The sequence below is a fragment of the Miscanthus floridulus genome, chromosome 11, assembly GCF_019320115.1.
Source record: "Miscanthus floridulus cultivar M001 chromosome 11, ASM1932011v1, whole genome shotgun sequence".
Taxonomy (NCBI): Eukaryota; Viridiplantae; Streptophyta; class Magnoliopsida; order Poales; family Poaceae; genus Miscanthus; species Miscanthus floridulus.
Window position 1 is genome coordinate 98,426,574 of NC_089590.1, and position 15,552 is coordinate 98,442,125.

Here is a 15,552-nt window from a genome sequence, read left to right on the forward strand (position 1 = left end):
TCCGTCGGGGAAGGCACAAGAACCCCTCACAATTACAATGATCAGAGCTAGAGACAATCACCTTCCTTCGCTCGACGATCAACCAATCACTGGGCCATCTAGGTGTCAGTAAACACCAAGAGTAACAAGAACTCCACTAGCCCAAATCACCCAACTAGTGCCACAAGATGCTAGAACACTAAGCAATGCACTAGAGGCTCTCCAATCTCACTCAAGATGATGAATTCAAGTGTGCAAGTGAGTGGAGTGGTGTACTCAACTCTCAAATGGCGTATGCAGCTATTAGAAGTGCCAAGAGAGTGGCCAAGGCCGGCCACTACCTCTATTTATAAGCCCACAAGCAAATAGAGCCGTTACCCCTTTAAGTCAGCTTCTGTGGGGTCACCGGACATGTCGGTGTGGCACCGAGCATGGGGTGGCGGTGCCCCTCCAACAGTCATCCTTCACTAGCCGTTGGGGCACCGGACAGGCAGCGGTGGCATCGGACAGGGGGTGGTGGTGCCACCTCGGACAACACCCCGAAAACCATGCTCTCTGGAAAAATGGGACGGTGCACCGTCATGGGGTGGCGGTGACCGTGGCGGTGCCTAGTTTCAGAACCCCCGCTCTCTATTGAAAAGGGGCGGTGCCACTAGACAGGGGTGGCGGTGCCCCGGCGGTGCACCGTCGCACCTGGGGCGGTGTACACCGTCACTGGCGGTGCTAGCCCCAGCTCCAGCCCTTCTCAGCCACGTCCAGGTGGGCACCGCCCTAGGGGTGGTAGTGCCACCGGACAAGGGGTGGCGGTGCCCCTCAGAACACCTCCCTCTCAGCCTCCTCTGCCGGTCATCGCCACAAGGGTGGTGGTGCACCGTCACAAAGGGTGGCGGTGCCCTCAAGGCAGCAACACAAGTCTGGCTACGCCTCCTTTTCTTCATTTTTTACACCACCTTTGAAATGTACTAACACTCCAAGTGTTTCACTATCATGTGCAAGTGTGTTAGCATTTTCACAAATATTTTTCAAAGGTTAATCACTTCTCACCAAATGTGCACTAGGCCTAAAATGCAATGCAAGTATTTCAACACCTAGTGGCACTAGATGATCGAGTTGTCCGATAAGAGTTCCCTCTTAATAGTACGACCATCTATCCTAAATATGATCACACTCGCTAAGTGTTTCGATCGTCAAACCAAAAAGCTCCTATTAAGTTTTACCTTTACCTTGAGCTTTTTGTTTTTTCTTTCTTCTTTTCTAAGTCCAAGCACTTGATCATCATGGTCACCACACCATCATCATGATCTTCACCATTGCTCCATCACTTGGAATAGTGCTACCTATCTCATAATCACTTTGATAAACTAGGTTAGCACTTAGGGTTTCATCAATTCACCAAAACCAAACTAGAGCTTTCACCTGGTAGGTGTTAATTTACAAGCATGGCACGAGGTGGTTGCTATGGTTGCAGATGTACAATTAACAAACCAGAGGAAACGCTTTGTGTGGGGGCTACATCAGAATAGATTGTTTACAATCAAATCCATGTACAGAGCCTTATTAGGATCCGAAGCTATACCATATAACACATTAATATAGAAACTGAAACTACCTCTTAAAATCAAGGTATTTTTGTGGTATTTGTATAAGGAAGTAATCTTACCGAAAAACAATTTAGCAAGACGACAGTGGCAAGGAGATAGAAAGTGTTGTTTCTGTTCCTCTGAGGAGTCCATACAACATTTACTCTTTGATTGTCATTTTGCTAAATTTGTGTGGTGAACTATTCATGTTTCCTTTAATTTAATACCTCCAACTAGTATACACAATATGTTTACGGACTGGTTAGATGGGTTAAATAGGAAACTGAAATATAAGATTCTTGTGGGTGCAAGTGCTTTTTGTTGGGTAATATGGTTGACCCGGAATGACATAGTTTTTGATAAGATCCTAGCACCATCTTATTTGCAGGTTATCTTTAGGAGGACTTACTGGATTAGGTTCTGGTCCCTACTACAAAAGGAGGAGGATCGCTAAATGATGAAGATGGGATGTAGGAAGATTGAGACAACCGCAATATAGGTGTTTGCAAAAAACGGTTGGAGATTCAGTAACAGAATTGCATTTTAGATGTTGCTTTGGGAAACTTTACCTTGTTCTTCTTTGACTCGAAACTTTGTTTTTGAGATTGCGTGGACCTTTATGCTTATGCTTGTAATAAGGAACAGCTATATGCATTAGTTGATGTAGAAGTTGTGATATTAATATATTCCTTTTTCTAAAAATGATTGCAATCATGCATGTGGCCTGGTGCAGTGCTGCTGTCTGCACTTGCAGTGACTGAACCACATGCCTATTACTCCTACATGCATGGTAAAAAGGGAGAAAGGAGCAAGCAAAGAAGAATCACTTATTATGCTGTCTCAATGCTTGTCAAGAATCACTAATATATAGTAATAAAATATATGTTCACATGTACTACGTGTGTGTGTGTCTCGTCTCATCAGTTTGAGAGAGTGTGCCTGCTGTACGTATTTGACAAACAAATAAAATCACCTGTCTGCTGTACTTTTGTTCCTCGATCGATCAGAAAGTTAGAATCAGATGAGAGGAGCGAGCGAGGAGGACAATATTGCAAGAGAAGAAAAACAGTTAGCAGCAATAATATATACTGCATCAGGCATTCAGGCCGGCAGCCGGCTAGCTGCTCCTTGGTCGATCGATCCTCCCAGCTAGCTTACACTGAAAACTGGAAAGCCAAAAGGCTGAGGAGCAGCACGAGCATAAGCTTGGACATGCTGATCGCCAAAGATCTGCTCGAGTCACTGCAGACAAGCTGGTTGTTGTGGTACGAGCACACTGATTGCTTCCTGAAAAACAGAAATAATCAATGCAACAACGGGATTTATCAGTTAATCATACTACTACTTGGGACTAATTGGGAGCAAAAACCGGCAAACACATGTTGTGACAGGGGGTGTTTAAATCCAGGGGCTAAAGTTTAGAGGTGTCATATCGGGTGGCACATAGGGATGTCACATTGAGTGTTTGAATAGTAATAATAAAACAAATTACACAAGCCCTCAGTAATCTACGAGACAAATTTATTAAGCATAATTAATCCATCATTAGCCCATGTTTACTGTAACACCACATTGTTAAATCATGGATTAATTAGGATTAAAAATTTTATCTCGCAAATTAGTCTCAATCGATGCATTAAGTTTCGTAATTAGTCTATATTTAATACTCCATGTATGTGTAAGTATCCGATGTGACAGAGGCTAAAGTTTAGGAGAAAAAAATAAACACAGCCAAGTGATAACATCTTCAGAATGCAGGCAACAAACTATAATGCCGCTTGTTATCATAACCAAATTTCTAATCGATCGAAAAAATTACAAAAGCAAGCAGCACATCAGACAACAGTTTCAGATATATAAAAACAGTGCAGAGGGGAGCTTTGCATTGTTTCGCTGTGGCATCTCTAGATAGTACTCTCTTTTTTTGTGAACACTCTAGATAGTACCCTATATATGATTGCTACGATTCCATGTCGTCGCTATGCAAATGCACATGACACCTGCGTCAAGTTGGAATCAGATTCCTTGGCAGTGTAAGGAAAGTGTGTATGCAATTTCAGAGGTCGGTGAAAGGATAAGGTTCAGCAACACTGCATGTTCAGATGAGAACAGCATGCAGGCGTTACATGCAGCAGAGCACATATATAAGTTTAGTTGGCATGGAGATGGGGATTGATTTGCAGCAAGCAAGATTGAACCTATAATATAGGAGTATATATACCTGTTGGAGACTTGGAGCAGAATGTGATGACGTAGTCGGCGTCTGAGCAGGTGAAGATGCTGGTGGGATCGTCGTAGGCGTGTTCACGTCGTAGTAGTCCACGGACGCCAGCGTGAACTCGGCCAGGCTGGCCGGCGTCGCGCCCGACGACCCGCACTTGAGCAGTTGAGCGCGCTGCCGCAGGAGCCCGTGGCGCACGACCCGTTCCCGCCCGCGTCGAAGTTGCAGTCCGTGCGGCCCCAGATGCGGCCCGACCACCCCACCGGCGCCGTGAACATCATCGACTGCCCCGGACGCAGCGCGAACCCGCCGCCGCCGAAGCTCTCGCCGGGTGTCACCGCCGGCCAGATCACCGTCTTGCACTGGTTGATGATCGTGAACACGCGGGCCGACTCAGCACGCCGCGCCGCGCCTGCATGCATGCAATTTTTTTTTTGTCTCATCATAAGTACATATTCCTAGTAGTATTAATATAGGAGTCCATATTTAATTAACTGACATCTTGTTATCTTGTATTATCTTATTACTTATAAGATTAAGAGAAGTACAGTAACAATTTGGTAAACTGACCCCACCAAGTCGAAGAAACACGATGAATCAGTTTGCACATTGTTTTTTTTCAATCCAATGTGATGCAAAATACTCACTCCGTGGATGCAATTCTTGCTTTTCAAGAAGCCAAACAATTTTACATTTCACCAAATCTATACAAAAAAGTACTCGCATTTATAATGCTAATAAGTATATTAGAGTAATCAATGAATATATATTTTCACAGTATAGCAATTTGGAGTCATAAATGTTAATAATATCGAGTGGTTCGACTGATGGTTTTTGCGGCTGATAAGTCAGTTGATGTTGTTTTGTTGTGAGAGAAAAAAAACTGTACCATGACTGATAAGCCGGGTTGATAGGTTCCAGCCAATAGGACGAATTATTTTGTAAACTTAGTTAAATTTAAACAAGTTTGACTTAACTAAAACCTAGAATTGTATGTTTTATAGGAGGCAGTACATAGCAATATGTACTGGCAGTTTCATAGATTACAAAAACAAAAAAAAAATTGATGTGACAAAACAAAATGGTGGCAATCTCAAAGTGCAATAGACACGACCAGAGACAACTCTGATACATGTCTTTCCCTTTCCACAGGGAGCAAATGGGGTAGTACTGCAAACTGAAAAAGGCCAAGGCAAAGGAAAAGGAAAAAGAGGGGGGGCATTCATTCAACTCCTGAGCTTTCGGCAGGCAGGGAAAAGTGAGAGAGCACTTCATTTTTTTTCCAAGAAAGAAAAGAAGAATGTACAGTAACTAGCAGTACCTGACAGTAGGAAGCAGAGGAGGAGAGCCAGCAGAGGCAGGGAAGCTCTCTTCTCCATGGCTGTTTAACGTGGTGCGATGTGCATGGAAACGAAAGCCAGATACCTGGACAGAGCTCGGGTTTAATACCATACTCCATAGGGAGGAAGAGAATACGTACGTGATAGGGAGGCTCTCTTCTCCACAGCAGCAAGGAAGGTAAAAACCTTGGCTTGGCTTGCATGGCAGACTCATCTTCTTCTTGTACAGCAACAGAAGCAAACCATGCTCTTTCAGTTGTTCCTTCCTTGCTCGTTCCACATCCTCATTATCGTCCATCCCTCCTCCTCATGTCTCATTACTCTCACCCGATTCCGATTCCGATTCCAATACTAGTAGCTCCGTTGTTGGCTTCATGCTTTCAGCATCTCGTCAGTCAACTCAATCAGAATCACAATTCACATGATATGACCAGCATAGATATGATGTAGCTCACCAGGCTTTCCTCTTATACTGTATAGTCACTTCTCTGTGAATCCATCCAAAATCATGTTTGTTAGCACAATCACCAAGAGAAAGGCTACATTAACAATCCAAACTATTTTATATACATGTAATAATATACCATCGTCCCTAGAGGAGTAGGGGTTCATTGGATATTGGAGTCCATGCATGACTCATGTGGTTTCTATCTATGCGCCAACTGTTGAATTTTTTATTAATACATTTTAATTAAAATTTACAAATATATATGTATATATAACTACTACCCTGTAGCTGGCTACAAAATAACATATATATATACACACACACACACCTTGGGTCTACTCAACTACAGAAATAACATAATATCGTTTACTAGGAAAAATAAGTTTAAAATTTTATCTAATATTGTTAACAGTTCAAAACTGCCCAGTCCTTAAACAATTAACTGATGCGGTCATAGAAATGGCATGGCAGATCACAGATATGGATGTGCAAATTAATGCATAATTCATGTTGGTTTATTTATGCTATGCATCAAAATTTGTGTCAAACCTAATGTGGTAGACCTTATGTAGTATTCCTGTTGAACCAACGCGCTCTAACAGCCACAGAGGTGTGTATTACGGATGCTCATGAGCCAGCACTGCATAGTGTTGGACCCTCACCGAATAAAGGTTAATTCCAAAAAAGGCCCGTAAGCATTCCACTAGTTACCATTTGTTTTCACCATTCCCAAGTCAAATCAACATACTCATCATGTTAAACTAAATCAAAACTAGCCTACAAACAGCTATGACATACACAAAATTTTTACTTTCCAAATCATTATAAAGTAGGGTAAAAAAATCCAATCATAACAACCTTACAAGTAGCTATGGTAAACACAAATTATAAAGCATATAGACCTAAGGCTTATTTACTGGACCAAATTCCGAATAAAAAAAAGATGAAGCTAGCTGTGGCTGCGCCAGTACAAAAATAGCCTTACATACAAAATTAAGCTAGTTAAAAATAATAACTTAAAGCATAGTATTCACTAGTACAAACACTAACTTTACATAAAAAAGATAAATCAAGTTATAACCTACACACACGTACTAGGGCCTATAAACCAGCGTAGAACCGTGTGCTTAAGTATTAGACTAGTTTTTTTTTTAGAAAAAAAATATATATATGAAAACTTCACCTGCTGGTCGCACGGGCCCGCAGCTCGATCGGCCGCACCGCCGCCCAAGACGCCGCAGCAGCCCGCCGGACCCGGACGCCTGCGACTCCGTATCCGCCTGCCTCCCGCCCCGCGCTTTCTCCGTCCGCCTCACGCCCGCACGCCACCCGCTCCAGCAGATGTGGTCCGCGGATAGGAATGCGACCCCCGTGTTCAAAGTCGCGGACGATTTTGACATTTCGTGTTTCAGGTTGGCCCAAATTTTGAAGTCGTTTCATCGGTACAGTAGACAGCTTCTACAGATCGTTTTCCGGCTGGACGACGATTTTGAGTTGTCGTTTTACCGTCGAACGATTTCTAGCAGGCATCTTTTTCCAGCTATCAACGTATATTACAAAATAACATATTCTGGATAAAGATCCATCAGTAACATGTGAAACGTGCTAAACCGGGACTGAAGAAAATCGATCAGAAACGAAACCTGCAAAACTCACAGGAAAATGACCCAAGAAAATCTTTCTCTGGAACACAAGAAAATAACTAACCTTTGGTGCCTGGACACAATAAATAAAGGTAATCGGATTTCACGTGGAAATATATACACACGAGACAGCAGCTGATACTTCCAGTTTAACTACCATAGAAACAAAATGGTTACACTTCGGCGCAACAGCTGCTAACTAAGCTGGGACTTTGGGGCAGTTTTTACACCAGAGGGTCCAGCTACCGGACCAAAACTAACCCACGACGATGTGATTTGGAGTATCATCAATGTACTATTCCATCATCACACCAGTTGCCATCGCTCTAGGAAAAAGGACACGAATGACTCGTCAGTTGTCCAAGTTTATTCCGTAGCGTTGAGCAAGGTTCTTCATGGTTCCGTTTTGCACCAGAGTTTCCAGCATGTCGTACTTCTTGCAGTTTCCATCGAGTAACTCCTGCTGCCGATTCGCTAGTTCCTTCTCCTCTTCCAACAGTTTCTGGACAGAAAAAAATAAAAACAGCTCCACATAAGCACTATCATGTATAATATAATATTCTCAATGAAACATCAAAGTAGCAGCATCAACACCACAATAACAATCAATATTGTAGTTAAAGCACAGATACAGTACTTGGACACTCACCAATCTGACGAGAGTGTGAAGTATTTATAGGAGACAGGCCACCAGTATTGGTAAACTATGATAGATGCAGTGCAATGTGCAATAGTGCATATGCACTTGGCTATCCAATATGAATTTGCATACTTTTAACAAGTGATCCACACCTAGTCACAATTACTCTTGTATAGTCTCCTCTTCCTTTGAGGCGCCCCCACAAACAGCTAATTGATAGCATGAGAACAAAATAAGCATATCTTTTTGTGCCATTAAAACTCAAGGTTAATATCACCTATGGAATGGATATTAAGTTCCCAATTGTTATATTACATTTAAGATTCATGGAAGGAACTTTTCCACTTCTGAAAATAAAGGATTATAAATGGAAAGCACTAGGGGTCTCACTGTTTCATGTTTGGTCTAACCATGAAAATAACATAGCAGCCAGTAAAACCAACATTTTTATGCTAACCGAATGTACTCCCTCCATTCCAAATCATAAGATGTTTTGGCTTTTTCATATACATTGCTTTTGCCATGCACTTAGCTATACACTATGTCTAGTCTAGATATATAGTAAATCTAGAAAAGACAAAGCGTCTTATGATTCAGAATGGAGGGAGTACAACACAAAAGATCAAATAACACATCATCAACCATACACTGAAAAAGGGCAGGCACAAAGACAGTTTTCCCAGAGCAGTCACAAGACAACTAAACATTTACCTTTATCAGAGCCATGTTCTCAGATTCCTGCCTCTTTGCAAGGTTTTTCAATTTCTGCATCGCTTCATAGTCCTTATCTCCTTGTTTTACCCAACAGAAATCTTTTTTAAGGCCAGGGCAAGGAGGGCGATCGTGAAACATCTCAGGCTTGGCATGTGTAGCTTTTACAGGCCTTGGCATTCCACCAATTATGAATGGGAAATCATTCATCAAGTCTACAGCAGCCTTAGCCTGCACATCATCATTCAATTCCACCAATGCGGCACAAGGGATTTCATATGGGATTGTGTAGTTGACGATGAACTCCACACTGACAACATTTGCACACTGTGCAAGAGCAGCTTTGATGGCCGATTCCTTTACTTGAGGAGAAAGCTGGTCAATATATATCGTCCTCTTAACTTTCTCCTCGAAATCAGCATAGTCCTTGGAAGCCTGCTCTTTGGAAGTCTCCATTGAAGGGCAACCTGTTGAATATAAGGTACGACACTTGGTCACTCCAATCTATAACGTTCCATGCAAGGCGTAGCCAGTATACATAAGAAAATTCAGGAGAACAGTATACAAAAGCAAAATAGGGTTCAAAGTTGAAATGTGACAAACATACACATACAATATATTTTTGTATCGTTGACATAGCAAATCTGTTTTTCTTGCATGTTGGTCATTAGGTGGCGGGCTAGGATTTTTAAGCAAGGAAGCAGGGTGTATCTAGACAATAATAATCCAACATTGACTTCGGTGTGCAACTATAATTTGCCAAGCATTTAGTATGCAGATATAAATTTTATTAGAACCAGCAAACCACAATTCAGTAAACAGCAATATTTTCGAAAAGTACTATTCAAATCCTTGGAGAAAACATCTTGTTCAATAAATGTGACTAAACAGTCATTCAATAACTTATCACTTATTATACTATTTCTCAACTAATTCCTAGGTAGATGGACTAATTGCATAGAATACTCTTTTCAGTAGTTGTTATCTCCAAAATCAATTTAAGAATCAAGCACAGAAAATCATAACGAACACTTTTATTTGTTTCAACAAGCTTAATGGAGACCTCACAGCCTCTGAACCTGTTATATTTGCTCATATCTATATATCTATCTATCTATCTATCTATCTATCTATCTATCTATCTATATATATATATATATATATATATATATATAAAGTCAACCTGCAAAGAAAGACTACCTCCCGCATCATTGCATTAAGAAGAAGCATCTCACGTGCAGGCTGAGAAACACCCTGAAGGCCGGCTGCCCTGGACATGCCATCAAGCACCCAGGACACATGTATGCGGCCATGTGCATCTCGCTGAAAGCAACTCAGGTGCTTACACGTATAACTCAGGAACACAGCCTGTTTAAATTCGCTCCCATGGGAGTCAAACCTAGGACCTAAGGTGCTCCTAAGGCTCCTGTGACCACTAGGCTAGAGACCCTTTGGCTATATTTGCTTGTACCATTATCATCATCAATAAAGTTACCACGTTGGAGTTGAAGCCTTATCAAATCCACACTTGAAATATCCTTAGATTTTGATATTACGGTATCGCCAGACAAGAAGTCGAATACGCGATTCAGTATAATCCAATGAACAATCCAGTAAACCAGGGGCGCATCCAGTAAAGGTCATGGAGATGACAAAATGGTATATATAATATTTCTGACACACGTGATAGGAAATGCTGTAGAATATACGGTTCCAGTCTTCCACACATTCATCAGTTCAAAAGAACAAGACGATACAGTGCCAGATGTGCATTTAGACAATCCTGACCATGCGAATGGAGCAGATTCGCATCTAGAACAGAACGTGTTGCCCTTCCCACCAAACAGAGCTCGGCCTTGTGAATTTAGGGCTGGGGATTGGTGCTTACCTTCGGAGGATGCAGACGGCTTCTCGGCGCTCCGGCCTCCTCGGCGGGGTGGGACAGTGGATCGGTGCCGCACTGCCGCGTGGACGCCGATGCCGGCCTCGGTGGGTGCGAGCGCGACGATGCCCCTGGCTGCTGCGGCGCTGCCGGACCGCCCAGCCGCTGCCAGCAGGTGTGCGGCGCGGCAGCCGCCCAAGACAAGCTGAGCGGAGAGCTGCCGGTCCGCCGCCGCGTCACGACGGAAATAGGGTTTGGAACGCAGGAACGCGAGTCGGGAGGGAGAAGCGCCGTCAGGCCGACCGGACCGGGAGTCGCGCACGCAGAGCAGAGGGGGCGTCGGTACGGCGAGCGGACTGCGGATGGGGGGAATTGGACAGGTTGGGCCACTGGGGCATTTGTTGGGCCGACGGAGACGGACGGTAGAGCCGCAGGAGGCTACTGTTTTGGGCTCAATTCGCGAATAGCCTGTTATTTTAACTATATTTTCATTTTTGTCCACTCAAAAAAAACTATATTCTACAGTACACGTTGATAAATAGTACGGCCCAATACCGCTGGTTTAGCTGCAACCGGCAGCGAAGCGGCAACGCTGCCCGTTCCAGCCCTCCCCCCACCCAACCCCACCCAAAAAAAAAAGAACCGAGGAGGATACAAATCGGCAGTGTTATATACTGTGCCTTTCAATCGCTACCAGTTTAAGCCACGACCTGACAATAAATCAAACCTATCACCGGCAGTGAAATGGAACCTCAGCCATGGTACAAACCGACAGTGATAAGCTATTGCGGCATGAACCATAAATGGTAGTGAACCTGTCACAACCCTGCTAGCCTAGTACTATGGCAATATAGGATGTAAGAAATAGTTCCTCTCTCATGCCCGACCAATGGAGGTCTTTTTCTTCAAGTTATGCCAATAATGCAGCTATTTTTCATCAAAATTCCCATAGAAGCTCCCTTTTTTAATAAATGATATGATCATCACAGAGTATAACTATTTTGTTACTCCTTAAAAAGGAATTACAACCTGTGCTGTGACGATCATTGTAATACCCATGTTTTTGCCATTGTTGTTACATCTTTTTTACGAAGATATGTTCATAAAAGATTTGGCTTATATAACACTAAGATTTAAATCAGTAGCAGCCTATTAATCGTCAATATTGCACTCATAATTTTTCATTTCCTTGGGGCATTCCATAATTTAGAGTGATCTTTTGAGTTTAAATCTAAATTTTCCACCTGCTAACTCGTCCAAGGCATTTGATAAATTACCTAGCATCATCATTAATTAAATGGACTAAAATAACCCCAAAAATATGCATCCAAATCATTTGTGTTCTCTGTTGTAAAAATTATCCCAATCTAAATTATCCATTTATGTCTTATTTATATAAGAAAAACTAGCTCAAGGTCTGTGGTATTTTGGGTAAACTCTTTTTTACACCAACGAGGGGTAATTTGTAAGTATGTGGAGAGAGCTTGGTTTTCTACGGTCTTTCAGTAAGGAAGCGCCAAGGAATGGAAAAAAAAAAGGCAGAGAAAGCAGTGCAAGTTGTGCCGGAGGTCAACTCCGATTGTCAACGGAAGAGCAAGTTAAGCTTTTGTGACCTTTGTTTATTTTTGGACTAGGCACTTATTAGAGCAACAGGAGAACTCTCTCTATTTCCAAACTGTTAGACATTTTGACTTTTCTAGATACATGGTTCTTATTATGCATCTAAATGCATAATAGAAACTATATAAAAAAAAGATCAAAACGTCTTAAAATGAAGGGAGCAAAATCAAAGGCGAATTGGTACAAGTTTGTTCAAAATGAGAGACGCTTTTTAGTTACGCCCAGTTTAGTTGCACTTCATTTTGCAAAAAATTTCAAGATTCCCCGTCATATCAAATCTTTGACGCATGCATGAAGCATTAAATATAAATAAAAAATAAAACTAATTACACAGTTTAGACGAAATTCACGAGACGAATCTTTTAAGCCTAATTAGACTATGATTGGACACTAACAGTACCATTTCACCAAAAATTTCACCAACTAAACCAGGCCTGAGTACGATGCCAATGCAAGGCGATTGTTGACCTTTCTATTATGTACTGTAGCAATAGGAAAGGGGGAACGACTGAGGGACAGCTATGATATTGGTTGGGATGGTGACAGTCGCACATGCATGATGGATCGTTTGATGCGGACTGGACCACATCCATGTAGATGTAGGTACGCGCACAGCACAGCTCATCCACTGCATCCAGCATGCAGCTACCAAGTAGCCTTCCGGTGTAGGAGTAGTAAATTGTTAGTCGTTTTAATCTTTTTTTATCTTCTATATATGTTATTATACCTAGATACTATTAAAAAATTATAAACAATTTACTGTATAATTTAGAATAGAGAGAGTAGTCAGTCTCCAACAATGATTGTATTGTATGATGTTAGTAGAGAAGGAAGGTGTACAGCGCTTGCTTGCGTTGTATGTTGCTATATGCTGTTGGTAGGCAATGCAAGTCAATCCATCCGCATTGCAAGGCAATTCAGGCTCACTAATCAATCTGTAACCGCCAGCAGCTACTCTGTGTACAGCAATAGCTGGAGTGTAGCTAACACAAGAGTACTGTAACTGTACCTGCACGTACGTACAGACAAAGAGCAATGAATTGTACTCCTACATCGTGTATACGGTTTCATGTGTAGAGGGATCTCGATGTCATGAACATATTCTCACCCTGGCGATCCAGCGCAGCATCCAATTGGAAATTTGCATGGAATGGAATGGGGATGGATCATGGATGGGAGGATACTCGCTTCACAGCCATCCCATCCCATCCCATATATTGATTGATTCATTGATCCCATATTGTCATATTATATGTATATGATGACGATCCACAAAAATGAAGAAGAAATTAACAAAGATAATTAATACACAGAAGAGAGAGAGGAAGAAAAGACAAGAAAGAATTGGCAAAGCAAAAAAAAAAAAAATCAATACTCCATTACAGTACAATTGGGAGCTGGAGAGATGCATGGCCATGGTGATGTTGAGGAAGGATATTGTAGAGTTTTATAGTTTCCTGTGTTGAGCAGCTGAGGACCGGACCAAGAAGAATGAAGATTGAAGACGAAGAAGAAGAGGGAGAAGGAGAAGGAACGTGGCCGATATATTCATTCATGTGCTTAATTTAATTATGAGTAGTGGCAGGCCTTCTCGAGCGAGATTGGCTTGTTCTGCTTGCTGGGGTTCATGAGCACCCTGCACTCGACGGCGAGCGTGAACTTGGGCTTCACCAGCGCGCCCAGCACGTAGGCCCGCGAGTGCAGCGTCGTCCTCAGCACCATGGGCACCGACGCCACCGTGGTGCTCGCCTGCGCCCCCTTGCCGCCGGCCCCCGGCGCTGCCGTCAGCGTCGGCCCACCGCCGTACAGCGGCACCTTGTTCCCGACCACGGCGACGCTCACGGTGCGGCTGCTGCTGCGAGCCTGGTAGAACTTGTTCAGCTGCACAAGACAGATAAATTATGGATGAATGGCAAGGCATGCGCAAACAAAAAGAAAAATTTTGAATCCATCTTGGATCCAAATTTCCGAAATCTGGTGCAAGATCGATGGGGGGTTCACTTACGTCTCCGGACGCGAGCGTGAGCTGGCTGTAGGAGAGCTGGAACGGGTCGGCGGTGACGTGGATCCCGAAGAAGGTGCCCTTGTTGCGGTAGGTGAACTTGACGGTGGAGTTGGTGGTGGCCATGTCGGTGGGCACGAGCGACGCGTCGGTGCCGGCCTGGATGATGAAGTTGTCGAAGCGGATGCTCTTCATCACGATGTGCGGCTTCTGCGACCTGCTGGCGCCCCACAGCACGAGCGCGAAGAAGGAGAAGAGCGCCACGAAGCCGAGCACGAAGACGAGGAAGTAGTAGCACTTGCGGGGCACGATCCGGGTGTGCTCCTCCTCGTCGTCCAGGAAGCCCTCCTCCTCGATCACGCCGATCTCCTGCCACCCCTTGCCGCCCGGCGCGCCCTTGTTGCTGCTGCCGTGTCCCTTGTCGGCCTTGCGCTTGTGGTGCCCCGAGAAGCGGCTGGAGGAGGAGTCCCTGCCCACGGACGAGTGCGAGTGCCGCGGCGACGCCATGGGGCTCAGCGCGGGGGTGGAGTGCACGGACGTCGCTGTCTTCGTCTCGCCGTCGTGCGAGTCTCGGGACGGGCTCTGCACGTAGTACACGGCCCCGCGGGTCCGTGGCGGCGACCGCGGCGGCGACGACGGCGCCAGGCTCGTCACCTCCGAGTCCGTCTTGGCGTGCGGCATCTTGGCCGGCCGGCTCTCACCACGACGGCACGACCACAGGCTGCTGGGATGGGATGCACTGCAACTGAAGAGCTAAGATCCTAGCAAATGCAGTGCAGGCAACAATGGTAGAAGCTGAGAGCTCCTGCCTTTGTGCTTGATCTGCCTGCTGCATAGGGTGGCCTTAACTAACCACTCCTAGTTGGAGAGGAGAGGAGTATTAACTAGTAGGTGGAGTAATAAGCGGGATCGGCAAGGCGTACGCGGATCGATTGGATTATTAAAGAAAGAAAGAGAGAAAGAAAGCAAAGACAATGGCAGGCAGGAGAAAGGGCGAAAGCGAGTGTTAGTTGGCTCAACTGAAATCGTCGGTGGAGTGAGCAGAGCAGCTACCAAGGAAGCTGCACGGATCGGGATCACTTCACTGGCAGTGCAAGCAGCTAGGAGCAGAGTGAGCGAGTGATATGCATCCACTGCTCGGCATTTCGGCAAGCACCACCAGCAGCATGTGTGCCGGATTCGTCGGTTGCGAGACAGACTAGCCTCGCCAGTTCACCTGCGGCTGGCTGCCCAGTCCTCCTGTGTCTGTCGGTCCAGCAAAGCCACCACCACCCACCTGCCAGCCACCTTCTATCCACCCGACCCGCTTGGGTTTTGCATCTTCTCTTTCCCTCCCTACTCCAGAAAAGGAACTGTACATTTACGCCAACGAACAATATTTTTCTCTCACAACAAATCAGCCAACGGTACTTCAGCCAAACGAACAGGGCATTGACAGTTTACAAAAAATTCAGACTCACCTGACTACCTGGACTATCTGCATTTC

At 44.3% G+C, this 15,552-nt stretch overlaps 2 protein-coding genes and 1 pseudogene across 2 annotated transcripts; all 3 read right to left on the minus strand.

Moving 5' to 3' along the window:
* Window positions 1–2,440: 2,440 nt before the first annotated feature.
* On the minus strand, window positions 2,441–6,966 carry LOC136492793 (pathogenesis-related thaumatin-like protein 3.5; annotated as a pseudogene).
* A 319-nt stretch (window positions 6,967–7,285) lies between these two features.
* On the minus strand, window positions 7,286–10,789 carry LOC136492792 (ASI1-immunoprecipitated protein 1-like). The gene is made up of 3 exons (XM_066488811.1): window positions 10,451–10,789; window positions 8,563–9,029; window positions 7,286–7,713 (listed from the first exon to the last, which is right to left on the minus strand). Exons 2-3 carry the CDS (start codon window positions 9,016–9,018, stop codon window positions 7,564–7,566), a joined length of 606 nt encoding a protein of 201 aa, XP_066344908.1. The 5' UTR covers window positions 9,019–9,029; window positions 10,451–10,789; the 3' UTR covers window positions 7,286–7,563.
* Window positions 10,790–13,210: 2,421 nt separating this feature from the next.
* Window positions 13,211–15,272, minus strand: LOC136492791 (uncharacterized). The gene is made up of 2 exons (XM_066488810.1): window positions 14,070–15,272; window positions 13,211–13,945 (listed from the first exon to the last, which is right to left on the minus strand). Exons 1-2 carry the CDS (start codon window positions 14,745–14,747, stop codon window positions 13,634–13,636), a joined length of 990 nt encoding a protein of 329 aa, XP_066344907.1. The 5' UTR covers window positions 14,748–15,272; the 3' UTR covers window positions 13,211–13,633.
* Window positions 15,273–15,552: the final 280 nt, after the last annotated feature.

What these genes read in the sequence shown, in the direction of transcription:
- LOC136492792 (XM_066488811.1), bottom strand. Translation starts at nt 9,018, where the DNA reads ATGGAGACTTCCAAAGAGCAGGCTTCCAAGGACTATGCTGATTTCGAG. An exon ending in AGAACATGGCTCTGATAAAG is followed by an intron (nt 7,714 to 8,562) that starts GTAAATGTTTAG and finishes TTTTCTGTCCAG; the next exon opens with AAACTGTTGGAAGAGGAGAA.
- LOC136492791 (XM_066488810.1), bottom strand. Translation starts at nt 14,747, where the DNA reads ATGCCGCACGCCAAGACGGACTCGGAGGTGACGAGCCTGGCGCCGTCG. An exon ending in TCACGCTCGCGTCCGGAGAC is followed by an intron (nt 13,946 to 14,069) that starts GTAAGTGAACCC and finishes TGTCTTGTGCAG; the next exon opens with CTGAACAAGTTCTACCAGGC.